Source organism: Taudactylus pleione, unplaced genomic scaffold (genome assembly GCF_031769625.1).
Source record: "Taudactylus pleione unplaced genomic scaffold, aTauple2 ptg000572l, whole genome shotgun sequence".
In the NCBI taxonomy this organism is placed as follows: domain Eukaryota; kingdom Metazoa; phylum Chordata; class Amphibia; order Anura; family Myobatrachidae; genus Taudactylus; species Taudactylus pleione.
In genome coordinates this window covers 755615-774074 of record NW_028284974.1, presented here as the reverse complement: position 1 = coordinate 774074, position 18460 = coordinate 755615, and the positions used below count along the sequence as shown (strand labels likewise).

Genomic DNA, 18460 nt, shown 5'->3' with positions numbered 1-18460 from the left:
TCAGGCGTGCTGCCTGAATTTGATTTAATTACCATTGTATAAATAGGATTTCAGCGACCGTAATTAGCTGCATGTTCCACAAGGCAAAGCAAGAATTTCCAACTATAAACTTGGACTAGCCAAGACCGGGAATGCAGTACATCAGAGGTGCCCGACCTCTGGGTTCTCAGAACCTGTTTTCGGGACCCTGTCACCTAGACAATACATTTGTTTTATAAACTGTCTCTTCTGGTGTTCCAAAACAATAGCACACTGAAAAGGGGTCACAGGACAATGGCACACTGACAAGGGGGTCACAGGACAATAGCACACTGCTGGTAAATAAAAAGTTAATCACTACAGCACAACACACAGACAAACATCAATTAACGTGTTTCCCACTAGGTGGAATTACATAGGTCAATATTGAGGGCAAAGGTCAGGCATTTACCAGTATATGAAGTTAGTGTTTATTAAGTTTGAGATGAGAGAGTCGCCAACACAAGGGGTTGATCGTCCTTATACAGGTAAAAAAGTTCTGAGACTCTAAAAATAATATTGCTGAAAGGCTCATTTACCCTAAAAGCACGTGTAGCAGTTCCAGGAAAACTAGTTATCCAAGTATCCCACATTTCATGCAGTTTAATACTGGGCACACAATTATTTTGAGGGCCTATGTTTTACATAAAAAGATAAAAATAAAGTAATTTTTGGCCCAAAATGTTCATTTCCCAATCACATCTTCCCTAGTTTTGATTGGGCAAACAGATGATTACATCTACAACTGTGCATGGTAGTTGGTTCGTCTGCAGACCAATTATATCTATACAATTTGACTAAACCGAGCGCAAGAAAATAAGATGGCAAGCATCCGATCCAGCCTCCACCATTCAGGAGACAGACAGCTGTGCTACCAAGCGCAGTGGTAATATTCAAAGAATATTTCTAAAAAAATAAAATAAAAAAACCTTGACATTAGTAGAAATTAAAGATCAAACATTGACCCTAATTACACCCTAACACTTCACCACAAACAAGGCTCCAACTATTGCCAAAAAAAAAAAACATTTATTGACCTGAATCCAAACTGTTTACACAGATTATGGTCTTGACTAATATTTCACTCATTTGATTGAATTCTGCACAACATACCAGAATAAAGGTGCTTATCCACTAGCAGACTGTGAAACGACTGCACGATTACAATGTTTTAATCGTACAGTCGTTTCAGTCTGTGCTGTGCCTACACTGAACGATCAGTCGTTCAGTGTAGCACCCCCCCATATCTCCGTACATGGCCAGTCGTTATCTGCAGATTAACAAGCATGTTCGGGCAATAATAGATGTCAAGTAGACCAGCAGCCGCGCGCATCGCTTGTCACTCTGTTTAATCAGGTAGAGCACAGGTTCTCAAACTCGGTCTTCAGGACCCCACACAGTGCATGTTTTCCAGATCTCCTCACAGAATCACAAGTGAGATAATTAGCTCCAGCTGTGGAGCTTTTAAAATGTGTCAGTGAGTAATGAATACACCTGTGCCCCTGCTGGGTGACCTGGAAAACGTGACCTGTGTGGGGTCCTGTGGACAGAACCACTGGGGTAGTGGATACCCGCCTTTAGTAATAAAATGTCCGTTCTGCGTTTTCCGAAAACAGCAGCATTAGATGCTCAATGAGGAGGATAAACCTGGAGGCGGGAACATCTCTTTACATTTGACATATCTTTGAGATACAGAACATAGAGGGCAATTCAATCGGTTCTCCATTCAGACGTAAATGCTGCAGCTGCACACATTTCTGCATGCAGCCGCCTTAAGTAGCGAGCAGTAATGTGCAAAAAGTCTGGTTTGGGAGCCCTAACTAGTAATAGAGGAGTTTAGCTGCTTTATGCCCAAAATTTAGCGCGACAAAAACAAAAAAAAAACAACACACAACTGAGTCACCATATACAAATCTAAAGGGGGAATTCAATGGTTAGCGCTGGACATCTAACGAAAGGATGTGCGGTCAAAAAAGTACATGAAGTAAAAACCGTATTTCATATGTTCATTTTCCAATAAAAGAGGCAGCATGCATACAATGTAATTTAAGAACCAGTGAGACCAATTTAATAACCAGCATGAACCATATGATAATCGGAGAGGAAAACACTGGCAGTAAATGTATTAGCTACCTGCAGTAGATAGATCTCTACACTGTACAACGGAATACAAATAACTAAATTACTTCTCTTACAGAAACATATTTAAAGCTAAATTTAGGTTCCTTTAGAGAAAGGGTTCACATCAAGTTGTGTATTGGAGAATCAGTAACAGTGTTTGGGATAGGTGGAATCCTATTTGGTGTGACAGAATAGACTTCCAGCAGAGAACAACAGGTCCTTAGTGCGACTCTCCTACTGCTGAGCCAACACGTGGACTACAGCATCCTCTGAGCAGGATTCTCTGTTCCCACACAAGATCACCCACTCCACATCACAGCCTGAGCTGTGGGGGCACACAATATGGATCCCACATGGCTTCTCCTCCACACAGAGCGTGACTGCTACCCGTGCCCATGCCACACAATCCCAGCACAACTGTCACCTGGGCAGATTTAACCCCTGCCTCAACAATGCCAAGCTTAGTGCTAAACCTTGCCAAGTCTGTCTGCACCGTTCTACTCATCCATCTAAGGCTACTGTAGAATGGACATAGGGTACAGACTGCTAGCACTGTGGGTTATTTATTCAAACCAAGCAGATACAGCAAGCAACCTTTAAAAATTATAAGGAAGAGGACAAAGATAAGCGAGAGAAAAAAAACAGAAGTGTTACTATAATAAAATAGAAACTGGAAATGTTCCCATAATTTTATTGTAATTTGTAACAAAAAAATTATATATTCTTGAGCGCAGAACCAATATTAAATGATCATTAAATCCCTTACACCATGCACACTATTTCACAATAATACATCTAAGAGAAAAGTTGCTTATCTTGCATAGAGACCAGCCCCAGTCCACATCAAGCAAGTCACGCAACTGATAAGCTGGAAACAGGACTTCCAAGACAATCATCAACTTCCACTTTCCTGCTAGAGGGATTTCTGCAAAACTTATTTCTAAGAGATCCAAAAGCACACGGACTGCAGAAACGCTCTCACTGACTATAATATGGTACATTTTCCAACTGTGCTTTCAATTTACTCCAGCAATTACGGATGCCTCTTAGTCCCAAGCACTACAAAGCATCTCATTTTCCCCGATTTTAGCTTCAGATCGCGTTCAGTAAAAATGCAAATACCCGTTTACACTCCTATCCTTACTACTGTCCTGCATCCCCAGGCCTAGGGTACCCCAACCCCATAACATGTACAGTCATGTGATGTATGTTTACAGAAATACACCCTAATAGAAGTACATAGTTAGCAACCACTGTACATTTAATGGTTTCAATTTTGTATGAGTCCTTACCTTAACTAATAGAATTAAAATTGTAATTATATGAAACATACTGTAGAGTACACCTTTATGTGCATATACACCACTGTTAGAGAATCTAAGGTCTAGTTAATAGTGTAATCACAAGCACACCTTCATGTTTATACATGGGGTGGAGGGTGGATGTTGGTTATAAAAAAGGAACATAAAAAAATTACAATTTTAAAAGCCCTCTTCACCTTCTGTACAATCTGCATATCTAAAGCACACAAACAGGGCCCTCACTCCATATACTGCCTTTTGTCTCCTGCAGTCTGACAGGCACCACACATCCCCCCCCCCCTCCCCTCCCAACCCCTTTAACATTGTGTCTTATATCCCACAATAACACAACTTTAGCCAACTTTGCCTGAACAAGGAAGGAAAGTGCCTATTAGAGCAAACAAAAATCAAAACAAAAGTTACCACAGTGTTCCTGATCACAACATTGGTGGCGCTATCTCTTTAAATGAACCAATCCCCCCCTCCCTCCCTCTTCCCCATCCCAAACCACACCACCCTCTCTCTAATCCCTTGAGCCAAAAGCTAAAAGGCTGGAATTCAATCTCTGTTTCAAAAAACCAACATTACATCACTCCCGATTCCAGGACAGCATTAAAGACACAGACTGCAAGAACAGCACACACTCAGTTATACAGTGGAAAGTTTACAAGGAATTTCCATCTGTCTGGGCCTGCGAGTTAACACAAGGTCTTAACCCATTCAGCACCAACAAAAACAGCAGGTCACAAAGAAGAAAAAAACAAAAACATATCTTCAAAATCATTTACTCAATTCTAATTGCAAAAAAATAAAATGAAACACACACACACACACAAATACAACCAGTAATTGTTTTTACTATAATGCATTGCATGTCTGATTGACTCTGAGAAAATAAATTAACAGTGCTCAAAGTGTTAAAACTATTTTTTGGAATGGTTTTAAAAGAGTCTAGGAGTCCTGTAATTGCATTACTAATATGGCCGTGGCCCTGGTTTAAACAGACATACAAATCAAAAAAGATGTGAACAGTTTGGGAGCCTCAATTAGGGACAAGTCTTAACAGAAGCAGAATAGAGTTTAGGAAGAGGAGAGGGGAGGGTGAAGAAGAGGAGGGGGAAAGCTTCAAATTCCAAAAGACAGACAATCAGACTACCCAGGGAGGTGGGGTGGGTTTAAGGTGGCGCCAAATAAAAGGGAGATGGGGTGGGGGGGATACAAAACAATATTACAAAGAAAAGGAGGGAGACTGGACACCAAAATGACAGCTTGTGTTCTAAAGAGGTAAACACCTGGACTGAGTTTGTTTAGGTGGAAGCTTAACGTGACGTGGAGCGATCAATGCAAAGCGAATGAATAAATGAGCACTAATAGGATGGAATAAGAGAATGCAAGGCAAATGGATAAATGAGCAATAGTAGGATGACATAATACCCACATACTTCTCATTTATTTTTTATATATGTATTAGAAAAATAAGTGAAGCTCCATTAACAATGTAATAAGCCAGATTTTCCAAAAGTTCAAAATACCAGTCACCCAATAATGTCCTTAACACACAAAAAAAGAAAAACCCCTGTACTTGCCAGAGGGGCCAATTAAGGTGACAACCAACACAGACACACACACAGCACATGGGCCGCCTGAAGATTAGGAACCATCTGAATGACCAAAGCACACCACCACAAGTGACTGTACCCCCCCCTCCCCCCCCCCCCACCGTGGCATCGCCACCCTGGCACAGAGGGGGGAAAGGGAAGTAGCCCTAACAGGGTGAGCTCATGGAAAGCACACAAGGGACTATTTCCCGGCTCCTGGGCAGAACTTTAGCGCAGTTAACCCCTTCTAGTCCGGAGCTGCCGGGCCACCTTAACAAACACGTTGCGAGTCGGAAACAAACACACACAAAAAGTAAAAGTTCCATTTGGAACGTGGAACTCGGATACATTGTATCCGCCCAGAAGGGGGGGGCTAGTAACCAGAGTCCCGGTGTTCAGTAACCCCCCAAACAGACCAACTGACACCGCACAAATAGGGATAATAGGGAGGTCAACTGTTTCATCAACTAAGAACACCGAAGAGATAACATATGGGTAATACAGGACCGGCAGCGTGCCCCCAGTAATGTGCCAATGTTACACACACAAGTGGCTGCACACGTTGGGGTGTAATAAGTGCCGGGCAGCGCGCTGTAGCCGGCACAGTAACTTTGCACCCCGCGGACGGGACACGCTGCTGCAGCCGCACAATCACGGCCACACACAAAACAGCAACAAGTGCTGAGCGCGGAGTGCAGGCGCCATGTGGCCGGAGTTGCGGGACTGTTACCTGGCTCGGCCGGGGTCTTCATGGCTCTGTGTCCCGCTAAGCGGCTGCTGCTGATGTGTGCTCTCCGCTCGGTGCCTGGCTCCGGTGTGAGGATCGTCTCCACCTCCCGCTCGGGGCCCCGGGCTCTCCTCCCCCCTCTCCTCCCCCTGCTCACATTACACCCGCGGGACGCCCACGCCGCGGGGAGCCGCCCCCTCATGACGTCACCCAGCACACGGGGTCGCCATGGAGACTCCCCCCCTCCCCACGTGCGACGCGGCGAGGACGTCACGGGAGAGATCCGGGGGCAGCAGCCAGCGTGGTCCCTCTGTGTGTAATGTTTGCGAGTTGTGATGGGTAATAGTGAGGACAGGGGCAGTATGCTGTGTGTAATACAGGGCTGATAGTGTGATGGGTAATAGGAGAGGGGCAGTATGGTGTGTGTGTGTAATACAGGGCTGATAGTGTGATGGGTAATAGTGAGGAGAGGGGCAGTATGCTGTGTGTAATACAGGGCTGATAGTGTGATGAGTAATAGTGAGGAGAGGGGCAGTATAGGGTGTGTGTGTGTAATACAGGGCTGATAGTTTGAGTGGTAATAGTGAGGAGAGGGGCAGTATGGTGTGTGTGTGTGTAATACAGGGCTGATAGTATGTGTGGTAATAGTGAGGAGAGGGGCAGTATGCTGTGTGTGCAATCAGTGGCGTAACTAGGGCAGGGCGAGCGGGGTTTGTGCCCTGGGCGCCGTTGGACCGGCGGCGCGGGTGGGCGCCGCCGGCCACGGTACCGGCCCGCCCGCCCTAGATAGCCAGTGTAGCGCCGACCGCAATGAGTGCGGTCAGCGCTACACATTTGCACAGGACCGGCGCTAGGCTTCCAGCGCCGGTCCTGTGCTGCACGCCTGAGCCCGTTTCCTCCCCCTGAGCGCTTGCCCAATAGCGCCAGGAGGCGGGCTCAGGCTGTGCATAACACACGCATCACCGCCAGCGCTGGCGGCGATGCGTGTGTGAAACAGCAGCCAATGAGAGTCAGATAGACTCTCATTGACTGCTGCAGCACCCACTGCAAGAGCCGGACTTCCGTCCGGCTCCTGCAGTGGGTAATGGGACTGACTTCATGACGTCAGTCCCATAATGCTGAGCGCGCCAGCCCAGGCGGACTGGCGTTCGGGAGCGGCGTCGCAGGCAGGAGCAGCGTGGAATCAGGTAAGTATATTTTTATATATATATATTTATTTTTAAACATATCTGCTCAACGGGGGAGGGGTTCGCTACTACTGTGGGGGACCTATACTGGGGGGGGGCTACTCTACTGGGGACTACTACTTGGGGGGGGGACTACCACTGGGGGCATTCTAAAAGGGGCCTAGTATTACTAGAGGCACTGCACTCGGGGGACCACTACTGGGGGCAATAATAGGAAGGGCCACTACAGGGACCACTGGATAGGGGGGGGGGTCACTACTGGGAGCCTGCATCAGGGGGACCACTACTGGGGGCACTTCATGGGAGGGGGGGACACTACTGCTGGGGGCACTATATAAGGGGCACTGCGGGGACCACTACAGGGGGCACTAGATAGGGGGGATCACTACAGGGTGCCTGCATAAGGGGACCACTACTGTGAAAACTGCATGGGGGGAACTACTGCTGGGGGCACTATATAAAAGGGCACTGCATAAGGGGATACTGCTACTGGGCGCACTGCATTGTGGGGACTGCTACTGGGGGCACTGCATAAGGGGGAACACTAGGTGGGGCACTGCATTTGGGGGAGCCACTACTGGGGGTACTGAGTAAGGGGAACTAATTGGGGGCTGTATAAGAGGGACCACTACTGGGGATACTGTATAAGGGGCACTACTATGAGCCTGCATGAGAGGGACCACAACTGCATACTGGGGGTACTGTATAAGCGGTACTACTGGGGTTAAGGTGCATATGGATAGGAATGTTCAGTTTGAAAATAAAGGGGTGTGTCATGTTGACACGCCCCATTTTTAAGTGACCACGCCCATTTTTTTGCAGCGCGCGCCCTCGGCGCGCGCACATGGGGTGAGAGTTGACACCCTTTTCAAATTTGCCCTGGGCTCCAAATACCCTAGTTACGCCACTGTGTGCAATACAGGGCTGATAGTTTGAGTGGTAATAGTGAGGAGAGGGGCAGTATGGTGTGTGTGTGGGTAATACAGGGCTGATAGTATGAGTGGTAATAGTGAGGAGAGGGGCAGTATGCTGTGTGTGCAATACAGGGCTGATAGTGTGAGTGGTAATAGTGAGGAGAGGAGCAGTATATATACTGTGTGTAATACAAGTCTGATAGTATGAGTGGTAATAGTGAGGACAGGGGCAGTATGCTTTGTGTAATACAGGGCTGATAGTGTGATGGGTAATAGTGAGGACAGGGGCAGTATGCTGTGTGTGTAATAAAGGGCTGATAGTGTGATGGGTAATAGTGAGGAGAGGGGCAGTATGGTGTGTGTGTAATACAGGGCTGATAGTGTGAGTGGTAATAGTGAGGAGAGGGGCAGTATGTGTAATACAGGGCTGATAGTGTGATGGGTAATAGAGAGGTAATACAGGGCTGATAATGTGATGGGTAATAGTGAGGAGAGGGGCAGTATGTGTAATACAGGGCTGATAGTGTGATGGGTAATAGAGAGGTAATACAGGACTGATAGTGTGATGGGTAATAGTGAGGAGAGGGGCAGTATGGTGTGTGTAATGCAGGGCAATGGGTAATAGTTAAGCTGCATACACACACAACGATTTTGTTACCAACGGTTTTATGAACTATTTTCTGTCAGATTATCTGTCAGATTTTTTAAAGTGTAATGAACCATTTTTTTGAACCACAAACGATTTTTGCATATTCCCTTAATGAAAATCGTTGAGTTCGCAAGTCTGACTGAACTGGGGCAGCACAGACGGTGTAATGGTTAGTGTTACTGCCTCACAGCACTGAGGTCATGGGTTCAATTCCCACCACGGCCCTACCTGTGTGGAGTTTGTATATTCTCCCTGTGCTTGCGTGGGTTTCCTCCAGGTACTCCGGTTTCCTCCCACACTCCAAAAAATATACTGGTAGGTTAATTGGCCCCCAACACAAATTAACCCTAGTGTGTATGGGTGTGCGCATGTGATAGGGAATATAGATTGTAAGCTCCACTGGGGCAGGGACTGATGTGAATGGCCAAATATTCTCTGTAAAGCGCTGCAGAATATGTGTGCGCTATATAAATAACTGGTAATAAATAATAAATAGATAAACTACAAACATGAACGCGCATGAATGATTATAGTTCATTGTTTGACTCAGAAATTGAAAGATTTATTTTCGTTTAACGATAATCATTCAAAAAATCGTGTGTGTATGCAGCTTGAGGAGAGGGGCAGTATGCTGTATGTGTAATACAGGGCTGATAGTGTTATGGGTAATAGTGAGGAGAGGGGCAGTATGCTGTGTGTGTAATACACAGCTGATAGTGTGATGGGTAATAGAGAGGTGATACAGGGCTGATCGTGTGATGGGTAATAGAGAGGAGTGGGGCAGTATAGTGTGTGTGTGTAATACAGGGCTGAAAGTGTGATGGGTAATAGTGAGGAGTGGGGCAGTATGCTATATGTGTAATACAGGACTGATAGTGTGATGGGTAATAGTGAGGAGAGAGGCAGTATGCTGTTTGTGTAATACAGGACTGATTGTGTGATGGGTAATAGTGATGAGAGAGGCTGTATGTGTAATACAGGACTGAGTGATGAGAGGGGCAGTATGCTGTATGTGTAATACAGGACTGATAGTGTGATGGGTAATAGTGAGGAGAGGGGCAGTATTGTGCATGTGTAATACAGGGCTGATAGTGTGATGCGTAATAGAGAGGTGAGGGGCAGTATGCTGTTTGTAGTATAGAGCGGATAGTGTGATGGATAATAGTGAGAGGGGCAGTATGGTGTATGTGATACAGGGATGATCGTGTGATGGGTGTCGAAGCTGAATAATTGGCTAAGACAAGTTCAGGTTGAAATGTAATCGCGGCAACGCCATCTTGCGACTGGCCGCAAGATGCCATTTTGCAAATGAGATCGCAAGACGCCATTTTGCGAATGGCCGCCTAAGCGCCATTTTAGACAAACTCACATTTTAGTACATGTGGCGATAATACTAATAGCACCATGCGTTTGCATCTTTCACCATTTCTCATACACACATTAATACACACAATTGCGCTGTTAACCAGTCGCATATTAGCGTATGCATAGGACTTTGTATGAAACCACTGTTTTATTAGCTTTATGCGCACGCATCTGTCCCAAGTTAACTAGCGTCCTTATTTCAAACCCTGAATACCCACACATTACATATTCACACATAAGGTTCAATAAGCTCTAAAGTATATGATTTAAGTTGGTTCAGTTAGTTTAAATGCTGAGAAATAAAGAGATTTGATAACTAAGGTATTATACATGCTAAACCAGTCGTGTTTGGAGTTGTACTGATGTGTACTCTTTTCACAGTATTCCGGTGTTATCGGTGGGGAGATCGCATCATGCATTCCCGAGTTATGGATCGCAGAGCCTACAAGCAACAAAATGTATATTGTAGAAACAACTGTTAGGATGCTACGAGAGGCGTGAAGAGGAAGACCCCCAGCTGTTAGAGGCAGGGAGAGTCTGTTTGAACCAGCCTGTTAAATGTGCTGTAACAGATGCTTCACCCCTGAGAACCAATGATATCAGCAACAGACTTCCCTATTGTCCTGTATATTCTGGGGGGTATAAATATGAGTGCACGAACACTGGTTCTGAGTCTTCATGCTGAATGACGAGGGGTCTCTTGCTGATGCCTATCTCTGGGTCCGGAAGCGCCTGCATATGTATACTGTACTTGGGTCTGTATAATTTCCTTTTGCGCCTAAATTGTGTCTGGATCAATTGCGTGTAATTGTCTGAACTTTTACCTGAATATCACTTGTGCTTTGGAACCACAGATTCCACGTCTAAGTCTTTATTTATGGTGTGACTGCGTACGCAAATTAGCGTCATCCTTAGAAGGTATAGGCAGGACATGAGAAGGTATAGGAAGGTGTGTATAGAGGTTCTAATCCAGTATTGTTATGGGTAATAGAGAGGAGTGGGGCAGTATAGTGTGTGTGTGTAATACAGGGCTGAAAGTGTGATGGGTAATAGTGAGGAGTGGGGCAGTATGCTGTATGTGTAATACAGGACTGATAGTGTGATGGGTAATAGCGAGGAGAGGCAGAATGCTGTTTGTGTAATACAGGACTGATTGATGAGTAATAGTGAGGAGAGGGGCAGTATGCTGTATGTGTAATACAGGGCTGATAGTGTGATGGGTAGTAGTGAGGAGAGGGGCAGTATGTTGTTTGTAGTACAGAGCTGATAGTTTGATGGGTAATAGTGAGGAGAGGGGCAGTATGGTGTGTGTAATACAGGGCTGATAGTGTGATGGGTAATAGTGAGGAGAGAGGCAGTATGGTGTGTGTAATACAGGGCTGGTAGCGTGATGGGTAATAGGAGAGGGGCAGTATAGTGTGTAATTCAAGTCTGATAGTGTGATGGGTAATAGTGAGGAGAGTGGCAGTACAGTGTGTGTGTAATACAAGTCTGATAGTGTGATGGGTAATAGTGAGGAGAGTGGCAGTACAGTGTGTGTGTAATACAAGTCTGATAGTGTGATGGGTAATAGTGAGGAGAGGCAGTATGCTGTGTGTATAATTCAGGGTTGATAGTGTGATGGGTTATAGTGAGGAGAGGGGCAGTATGGTATGTGTGTGTAATACAGGGCTGATAGTGTGATGGTAATAGTGAGGAGAGAGGCAGAATGCTGTTTGTGTAATACAGGACTGATTGATGAGTAATAGTGAGGAGAGGGGCAGTATGCTGTATGTGTAATACAGGACTGATAGTGTGATGGGTAGTAGTGAGGAGAGGGGCAGTATGTTGTTTGTAGTACAGAGCTGATCGTGTGATGGGTAATAGTGAGGAGAGGGGCAGTATGGTGTGTGTGTAATACAGGGCTGATAGTGTGATGGGTAATAGTGAGGAGAGGGGCAGTATGGTGTGTGTAATACAGGGCTGGTAGCGTGATGGGTAATAGGAGAGGGGCAGTATAGTGTGTAATTCAAGTCTGATAGTGTGATGGGTAATAGTGAGGAGAGTGGCAGTACAGTGTGTGTGTAATACAAGTCTGATAGTGTGATGGGTAATAGTGAGGAGAGGGGCAGTATGCTGTGTGTATAATTCAGGGTTGATAGTGTGATGGGTTATAGTGAGGAAAGGGGCAGTATGCTGTGTGTGTAATACAGGGATGATCGTGTGATGGGTAATAGTGAGAAGTGGGGCATTATAGTGTGTGTGTGTAATTCAGGGCTGATAATGTGATTGGTAATAGTGAGGAAAGGGGCAGTATGCTGTGTATGTAATACAAGACTGATAGTGTGAGTGGCAATAGTGAGGAAAGTGACAGTATGGTGTGTGTAGTACAGGGCTGATAGAGTGATTGGTAATAGTGAGGAGAGGGGCAGAATAGTGTGCGTAATACAAGTCTGATAGTGTGATGGGTAATAGTGAGGAGAGTGGCAGCATGGTGTGCTTAATATAGGGCTGATAGGGAAAGGTTAATAGCGGGGAGAGAGGCAGTATGGTGTGTGTATTATAGTGTGAAGGGTAATAGTTAGGAGTGGGTGCAGTATGTTGTGTGTGTTATACAGGGCTGATAGTATGAGGGACAATAGTGAATAGAGTGGCAGTATGGTGTGTGTGTGTAATACAGGTCTGATTGGATGAGGGATAATAGTGAGTAGAGTGGCAGTATGGTGTGTGTATGTAATGCAGGGCCACCTGCTGGGTGACCTGTAAAACGTGAACTATGTGGGGTCTTGAGGATTGAGTTTGAGAACCACTGCAGTTGTGTATAAAGATGGGTACACACCTGACAGATATATATGCAGATCGAGTGATTTGCAGATATATCTGTAGATGATGGTCGAGATACACACTGAACGACCATCATCGATCCGGCTGCTGCGGGTCCAGCAGCCGCTGCATGTGTATGGGCGGTCTATTGTGTGTGTAATACAAGTCTGATAGTGTTATGGGTAATAGTGAGGAGAGGGGCAGTATGGTATGTGTGTGTAATACAGGGCTGATAGTGTGATGGTAATAGTGAGGAGAGAGGCAGAATGCTGTTTGTGTAATACAGGACTGATTGATGAGTAATAGTGAGGAGAGGGGCAGTATGCTGTATGTGTAATACAGGACTGATAGTGTGATGGGTAGTAGTGAGGAGAGGGGCAGTATGTTGTTTGTAGTACAGAGCTGATCATGTGATGGGTAATAGTGAGGAGAGGGGCAGTATGGTGTGTGTGTAATACAGGGCTGATAGTGTGATGGGTAATAGTGAGGAGAGGGGCAGTATGGTGTGTGTAATACAGGGCTGGTAGCGTGATGGGTAATAGGAGAGGGGCAGTATAGTGTGTAATTCAAGTCTGATAGTGTGATGGGTAATAGTGAGGAGAGTGGCAGTACAGTGTGTGTGTAATACAAGTCTGATAGTGTGATGGGTAATAGTGAGGAGAGGGGCAGTATGCTGTGTGTATAATTCAGGGTTGATAGTGTGATGGGTTATAGTGAGGAGAGGGGCAGTATGCTGTGTGTGTAATACAGGGATGATCGTGTGATGGGTAATAGTGAGAAGTGGGGCATTATAGTGTGTGTGTGTAATTCAGGGCTGATAATGTGATTGGTAATAGTGAGGAAAGGGGCAGTATGCTGTGTATGTAATACAAGACTGATAGTGTGAGTGGCAATAGTGAGGAAAGTGACAGTATGGTGTGTGTAGTACAGGGCTGATAGAGTGATTGGTAATAGTGAGGAGAGGGGCAGAATAGTGTGCGTAATACAAGTCTGATAGTGTGATGGGTAATAGTGAGGAGAGTGGCAGCATGGTGTGCTTAATATAGGGCTGATAGGGAAAGGTTAATAGCGGGGAGAGAGGCAGTATGGTGTGTGTATTATAGTGTGAAGGGTAATAGTTAGGAGTGGGTGCAGTATGTTGTGTGTTATACAGGGCTGATAGTATGAGGGACAATAGTGAATAGAGTGACAGTATGGTGTGTGTGTGTAATACAGGTCTGATTGGATGAGGGATAATAGTGAGTAGAGTGGCAGTATGGTGTGTGTATGTAATGCAGGGCCACCTGCTGGGTGACCTGTAAAACGTGAACTATGTGGGGTCTTGAGGATTGAGTTTGAGAACCACTGCAGTTGTGTATAAAGGTGGGTACACACCTGACAGATATATATGCAGATCAAGTGATTTGCAGATATATCTGTAGATGATGGTCGAGATACACACTGAACGACCATCATCGATCCGGCTGCTGCAGGTCCAGCAGCCGCTGCATGTGTATGGGCGGTCTATTGTGTGTGTAATACAAGTCTGATAGTGTTATGGGTAATAGTGAGGAGAGGGGCAGTATGGTATGTGTGTGTAATACAGGGTTGATAGTGTGATGGGTAATAGAGAGGTAATACAGGACTGATAGTGTGATGGGTAATAGTGAGGAGAGGGGCAGTATGGTGTGTGTAATGCAGGGCAATGGGTAATAGTTAAGCTGCATACACACACAACGATTTTGTTACCAACGGTTTTATGAACTATTTTCTGTCAGATTATCTGTCAGATTTTTTAAACTGTAATGAACCATTTTTTTGAACCACAAACGATTTTTGCATATTCCCTTAATGAAAATCGTTGAGTTCGCAAGTCTGACTGAACTGGGGCAGCACAGACGGTGTAATGGTTAGTGTTACTGCCTCACAGCACTGAGGTCATGGGTTCAATTCCCACCACGGCCCTACCTGTGTGGAGTTTGTATATTCTCCCTGTGCTTGCGTGGGTTTCCTCCAGGTACTCCGGTTTCCTCCCACACTCCAAAAAATATACTGGTAGGTTAATTGGCCCCCAACACAAATTAACCCTAGTGTGTATGGGTGTGCGCATGTGATAGGGAATATCGATTGTAAGCTCCACTGGGGCAGGGACTGATGTGAATGGCCAAATATTCTCTGTAAAGCGCTGCAGAATATGTGTGCGCTATATAAATAACTGGTAATAAATAATAAATAGATAAACTACAAACATGAACGCGCATGAATGATTATAGTTCATTGTTTGACTCAGAAATTGAAAGATTTATTTTCGTTTAACGATAATCATTCAAAAAATCGTGTGTGTATGCAGCTTGAGGAGAGGGACAGTATGCTGTATGTGTAATACAGGGCTGATAGTGTTATGGGTAATAGTGAGGAGAGGGGCAGTATGCTGTGTGTGTAATACACAGCTGATAGTGTGATGGGTAATAGAGAGGTGATACAGGGCTGATCGTGTGATGGGTAATAGAGAGGAGTGGGGCAGTATAGTGTGTGTGTGTAATACAGGGCTGAAAGTGTGATGGGTAATAGTGAGGAGTGGGGCAGTATGCTATATGTGTAATACAGGACTGATAGTGTGATGGGTAATAGTGAGGAGAGAGGCAGTATGCTGTTTGTGTAATACAGGACTGATTGTGTGATGGGTAATAGTGATGAGAGAGGCTGTATGTGTAATACAGGACTGAGTGATGAGAGGGGCAGTATGCTGTATGTGTAATACAGGGCTGATAGTGTGATGGGTAATAGTGAGGAGAGGGGCAGTATTGTGCATGTGTAATACAGGGCTGATAGTGTGATGCGTAATAGAGAGGTGAGGGGCAGTATGCTGTTTGTAGTATAGAGCGGATAGTGTGATGGATAATAGTGAGAGGGGCAGTATGGTGTATGTGATACAGGGATGATCGTGTGATGGGTGTCGAAGCTGAATAATTGGCTAAGACAAGTTCAGGTTGAAATGTAATCGCGGCAACGCCATCTTGCGACTGGCCGCAAGATGCCATTTTGCAAATGAGATCGCAAGACGCCATTTTGCGAATGGCCGCCTAAGCGCCATTTTAGACAAACTCACATTTTAGTACATGTGGCGATAATACTAATAGCACCATGCGTTTGCATCTTTCACCATTTCTCATACACACATTAATACACACAATTGCGCTGTTAACCAGTCGCATATTAGCGTATGCATAGGACTTTGTATGAAACCACTGTTTTATTAGCTTTATGCGCACGCATCTGTCCCAAGTTAACTAGCATCCTTATTTCAAACCCTGAATACCCACACATTACATATTCACACATAAGGTTCAATAAGCTCTAAAGTATATGATTTAAGTTGGTTCAGTTAGTTTAAATGCTGAGAAATAAAGAGATTTGATAACTAAGGTATTATACATGCTAAACCAGTCGTGTTTGGAGTTGTACTGATGTGTACTCTTTTCACAGTATTCCGGTGTTATCGGTGTGGAGATCGCATCATGCATTCCCGAGTTATGGATCGCAGAGCCTACAAGCAACAAAATGTATATTGTAGAAACAACTGTTAGGATGCTACGAGAGGCGTGAAGAGGAAGACCCCCAGCTGCTAGAGGCAGGGAGAGTCTGTTTGAACCAGCCTGTTAAATGTGCTGTAACAGATGCTTCACCCCTGAGAACCAATGATATCAGCAACAGACTTCCCTATTGTCCTGTATATTCTGGGGGGTATAAATATGAGTGCACGAACACTGGTTCTGAGTCTTCATGCTGAATGACGAGGGGTCTCTTGCTGATGCCTATCTCTGGGTCCGGAAGCGCCTGCATATGTATACTGTACTTGGGTCTGTATAATTTCCTTTTGCGCCTAAATTGTGTCTGGATCAATTGCGTGTAATTGTCTGAACTTTTACCTGAATATCACTTGTGCTTTGGAACCACAGATTCCACGTCTAAGTCTTTATTTATGGTGTGACTGCGTACGCAAATTAGCGTCATCCTTAGAAGGTATAGGCAGGACATGAGAAGGTATAGGAAGGTGTGTATAGAGGTTCTAATCCAGTATTGTTATGGGTAATAGAGAGGAGTGGGGCAGTATAGTGTGTGTGTGTAATACAGGGCTGAAAGTGTGATGGGTAATAGTGAGGAGTGGGGCAGTATGCTGTATGTGTAATACAGAACTGATAGTGTGATGGGTAATAGCGAGGAGAGGCAGAATGCTGTTTGTGTAATACAGGACTGATTGATGAGTAATAGTGAGGAGAGGGGCAGTATGCTGTATGTGTAATACAGGGCTGATAGTGTGATGGGTAGTAGTGAGGAGAGGGGCAGTATGTTGTTTGTAGTACAGAGCTGATAGTTTGATGGGTAATAGTGAGGAGAGGGGCAGTATGGTGTGTGTAATACAGGGCTGATAGTGTGATGGGTAATAGTGAGGAGAGAGGCAGTATGGTGTGTGTAATACAGGGCTGGTAGCGTGATGGGTAATAGGAGAGGGGCAGTATAGTGTGTAATTCAAGTCTGATAGTGTGATGGGTAATAGTGAGGAGAGTGGCAGTACAGTGTGTGTGTAATACAAGTCTGATAGTGTGATGGGTAATAGTGAGGAGAGTGGCAGTACAGTGTGTGTGTAATACAAGTCTGATAGTGTGATGGGTAATAGTGAGGAGAGGGGCAGTATGCTGTGTGTATAATTCAGGGTTGATAGTGTGATGGGTTATAGTGAGGAGAGGGGCAGTATGGTATGTGTGTGTAATACAGGGCTGATAGTGTGATGGTAATAGTGAGGAGAGAGGCAGAATGCTGTTTGTGTAATACAGGACTGATTGATGAGTAATAGTGAGGAGAGGGGCAGTATGCTGTATGTGTAATACAGGACTGATAGTGTGATGGGTAGTAGTGAGGAGAGGGGCAGTATGTTGTTTGTAGTACAGAGCTGATCGTGTGATGGGTAATAGTGAGGAGAGGGGCAGTATGGTGTGTGTGTAATACAGGGCTGATAGTGTGATGGGTAATAGTGAGGAGAGGGGCAGTATGGTGTGTGTAATACAGGGCTGGTAGCGTGATGGGTAATAGGAGAGGGGCAGTATAGTGTGTAATTCAAGTCTGATAGTGTGATGGGTAATAGTGAGGAGAGTGGCAGTACAGTGTGTGTGTAATACAAGTCTGATAGTGTGATGGGTAATAGTGAGGAGAGGGGCAGTATGCTGTGTGTATAATTCAGGGTTGATAGTGTGATGGGTTATAGTGAGGAGAGGGGCAGTATGCTGTGTGTGTAATACAGGGATGATCGTGTGATGGGTAATAGTGAGAAGTGGGGCATTATAGTGTGTGTGTGTAATTCAGGGCTGATAATGTGATTGGTAATAGTGAGGAAAGGGGCAGTATGCTGTGTATGTAATACAAGACTGATAGTGTGAGTGGCAATAGTGAGGAAAGTGACAGTATGGTGTGTGTAGTACAGGGCTGATAGAGTGATGGGTAATAGTGAGGAGAGGGGCAGAATAGTGTGCGTAATACAAGTCTGATAGTGTGATGGGTAATAGTGAGGAGAGTGGCAGCATGGTGTGCTTAATATAGGGCTGATAGGGAAAGGTTAATAGCGGGGAGAGAGGCAGTATGGTGTGTGTATTATAGTGTGAAGGGTAATAGTTAGGAGTGGGTGCAGTATGTTGTGTGTGTTATACAGGGCTGATAGTATGAGGGACAATAGTGAATAGAGTGGCAGTATGGTGTGTGTGTAATACAGGTCTGATTGGATGAGGGATAATAGTGAGTAGAGTG

The 18460-nt window shown here is 45.1% G+C and overlaps 1 protein-coding gene across 1 annotated transcript in view; it reads right to left on the bottom strand.

Annotated features, from left to right (window-relative positions):
- ERF (ETS2 repressor factor) overlaps nucleotides 1–5902 on the bottom strand; it is a 45370-nt gene extending 39468 nt beyond the window's left edge. The window contains exon 1 of the mRNA XM_088453170.1: nucleotides 5769–5902. Within this exon, the coding sequence (XP_088309296.1) occupies nucleotides 5769–5790 (22 nt within the window). The 5' untranslated portion in view covers nucleotides 5791–5902. The remainder of the gene's footprint in view (nucleotides 1–5768) is intronic.
- Nucleotides 5903–18460: the final 12558 nt, after the last annotated feature.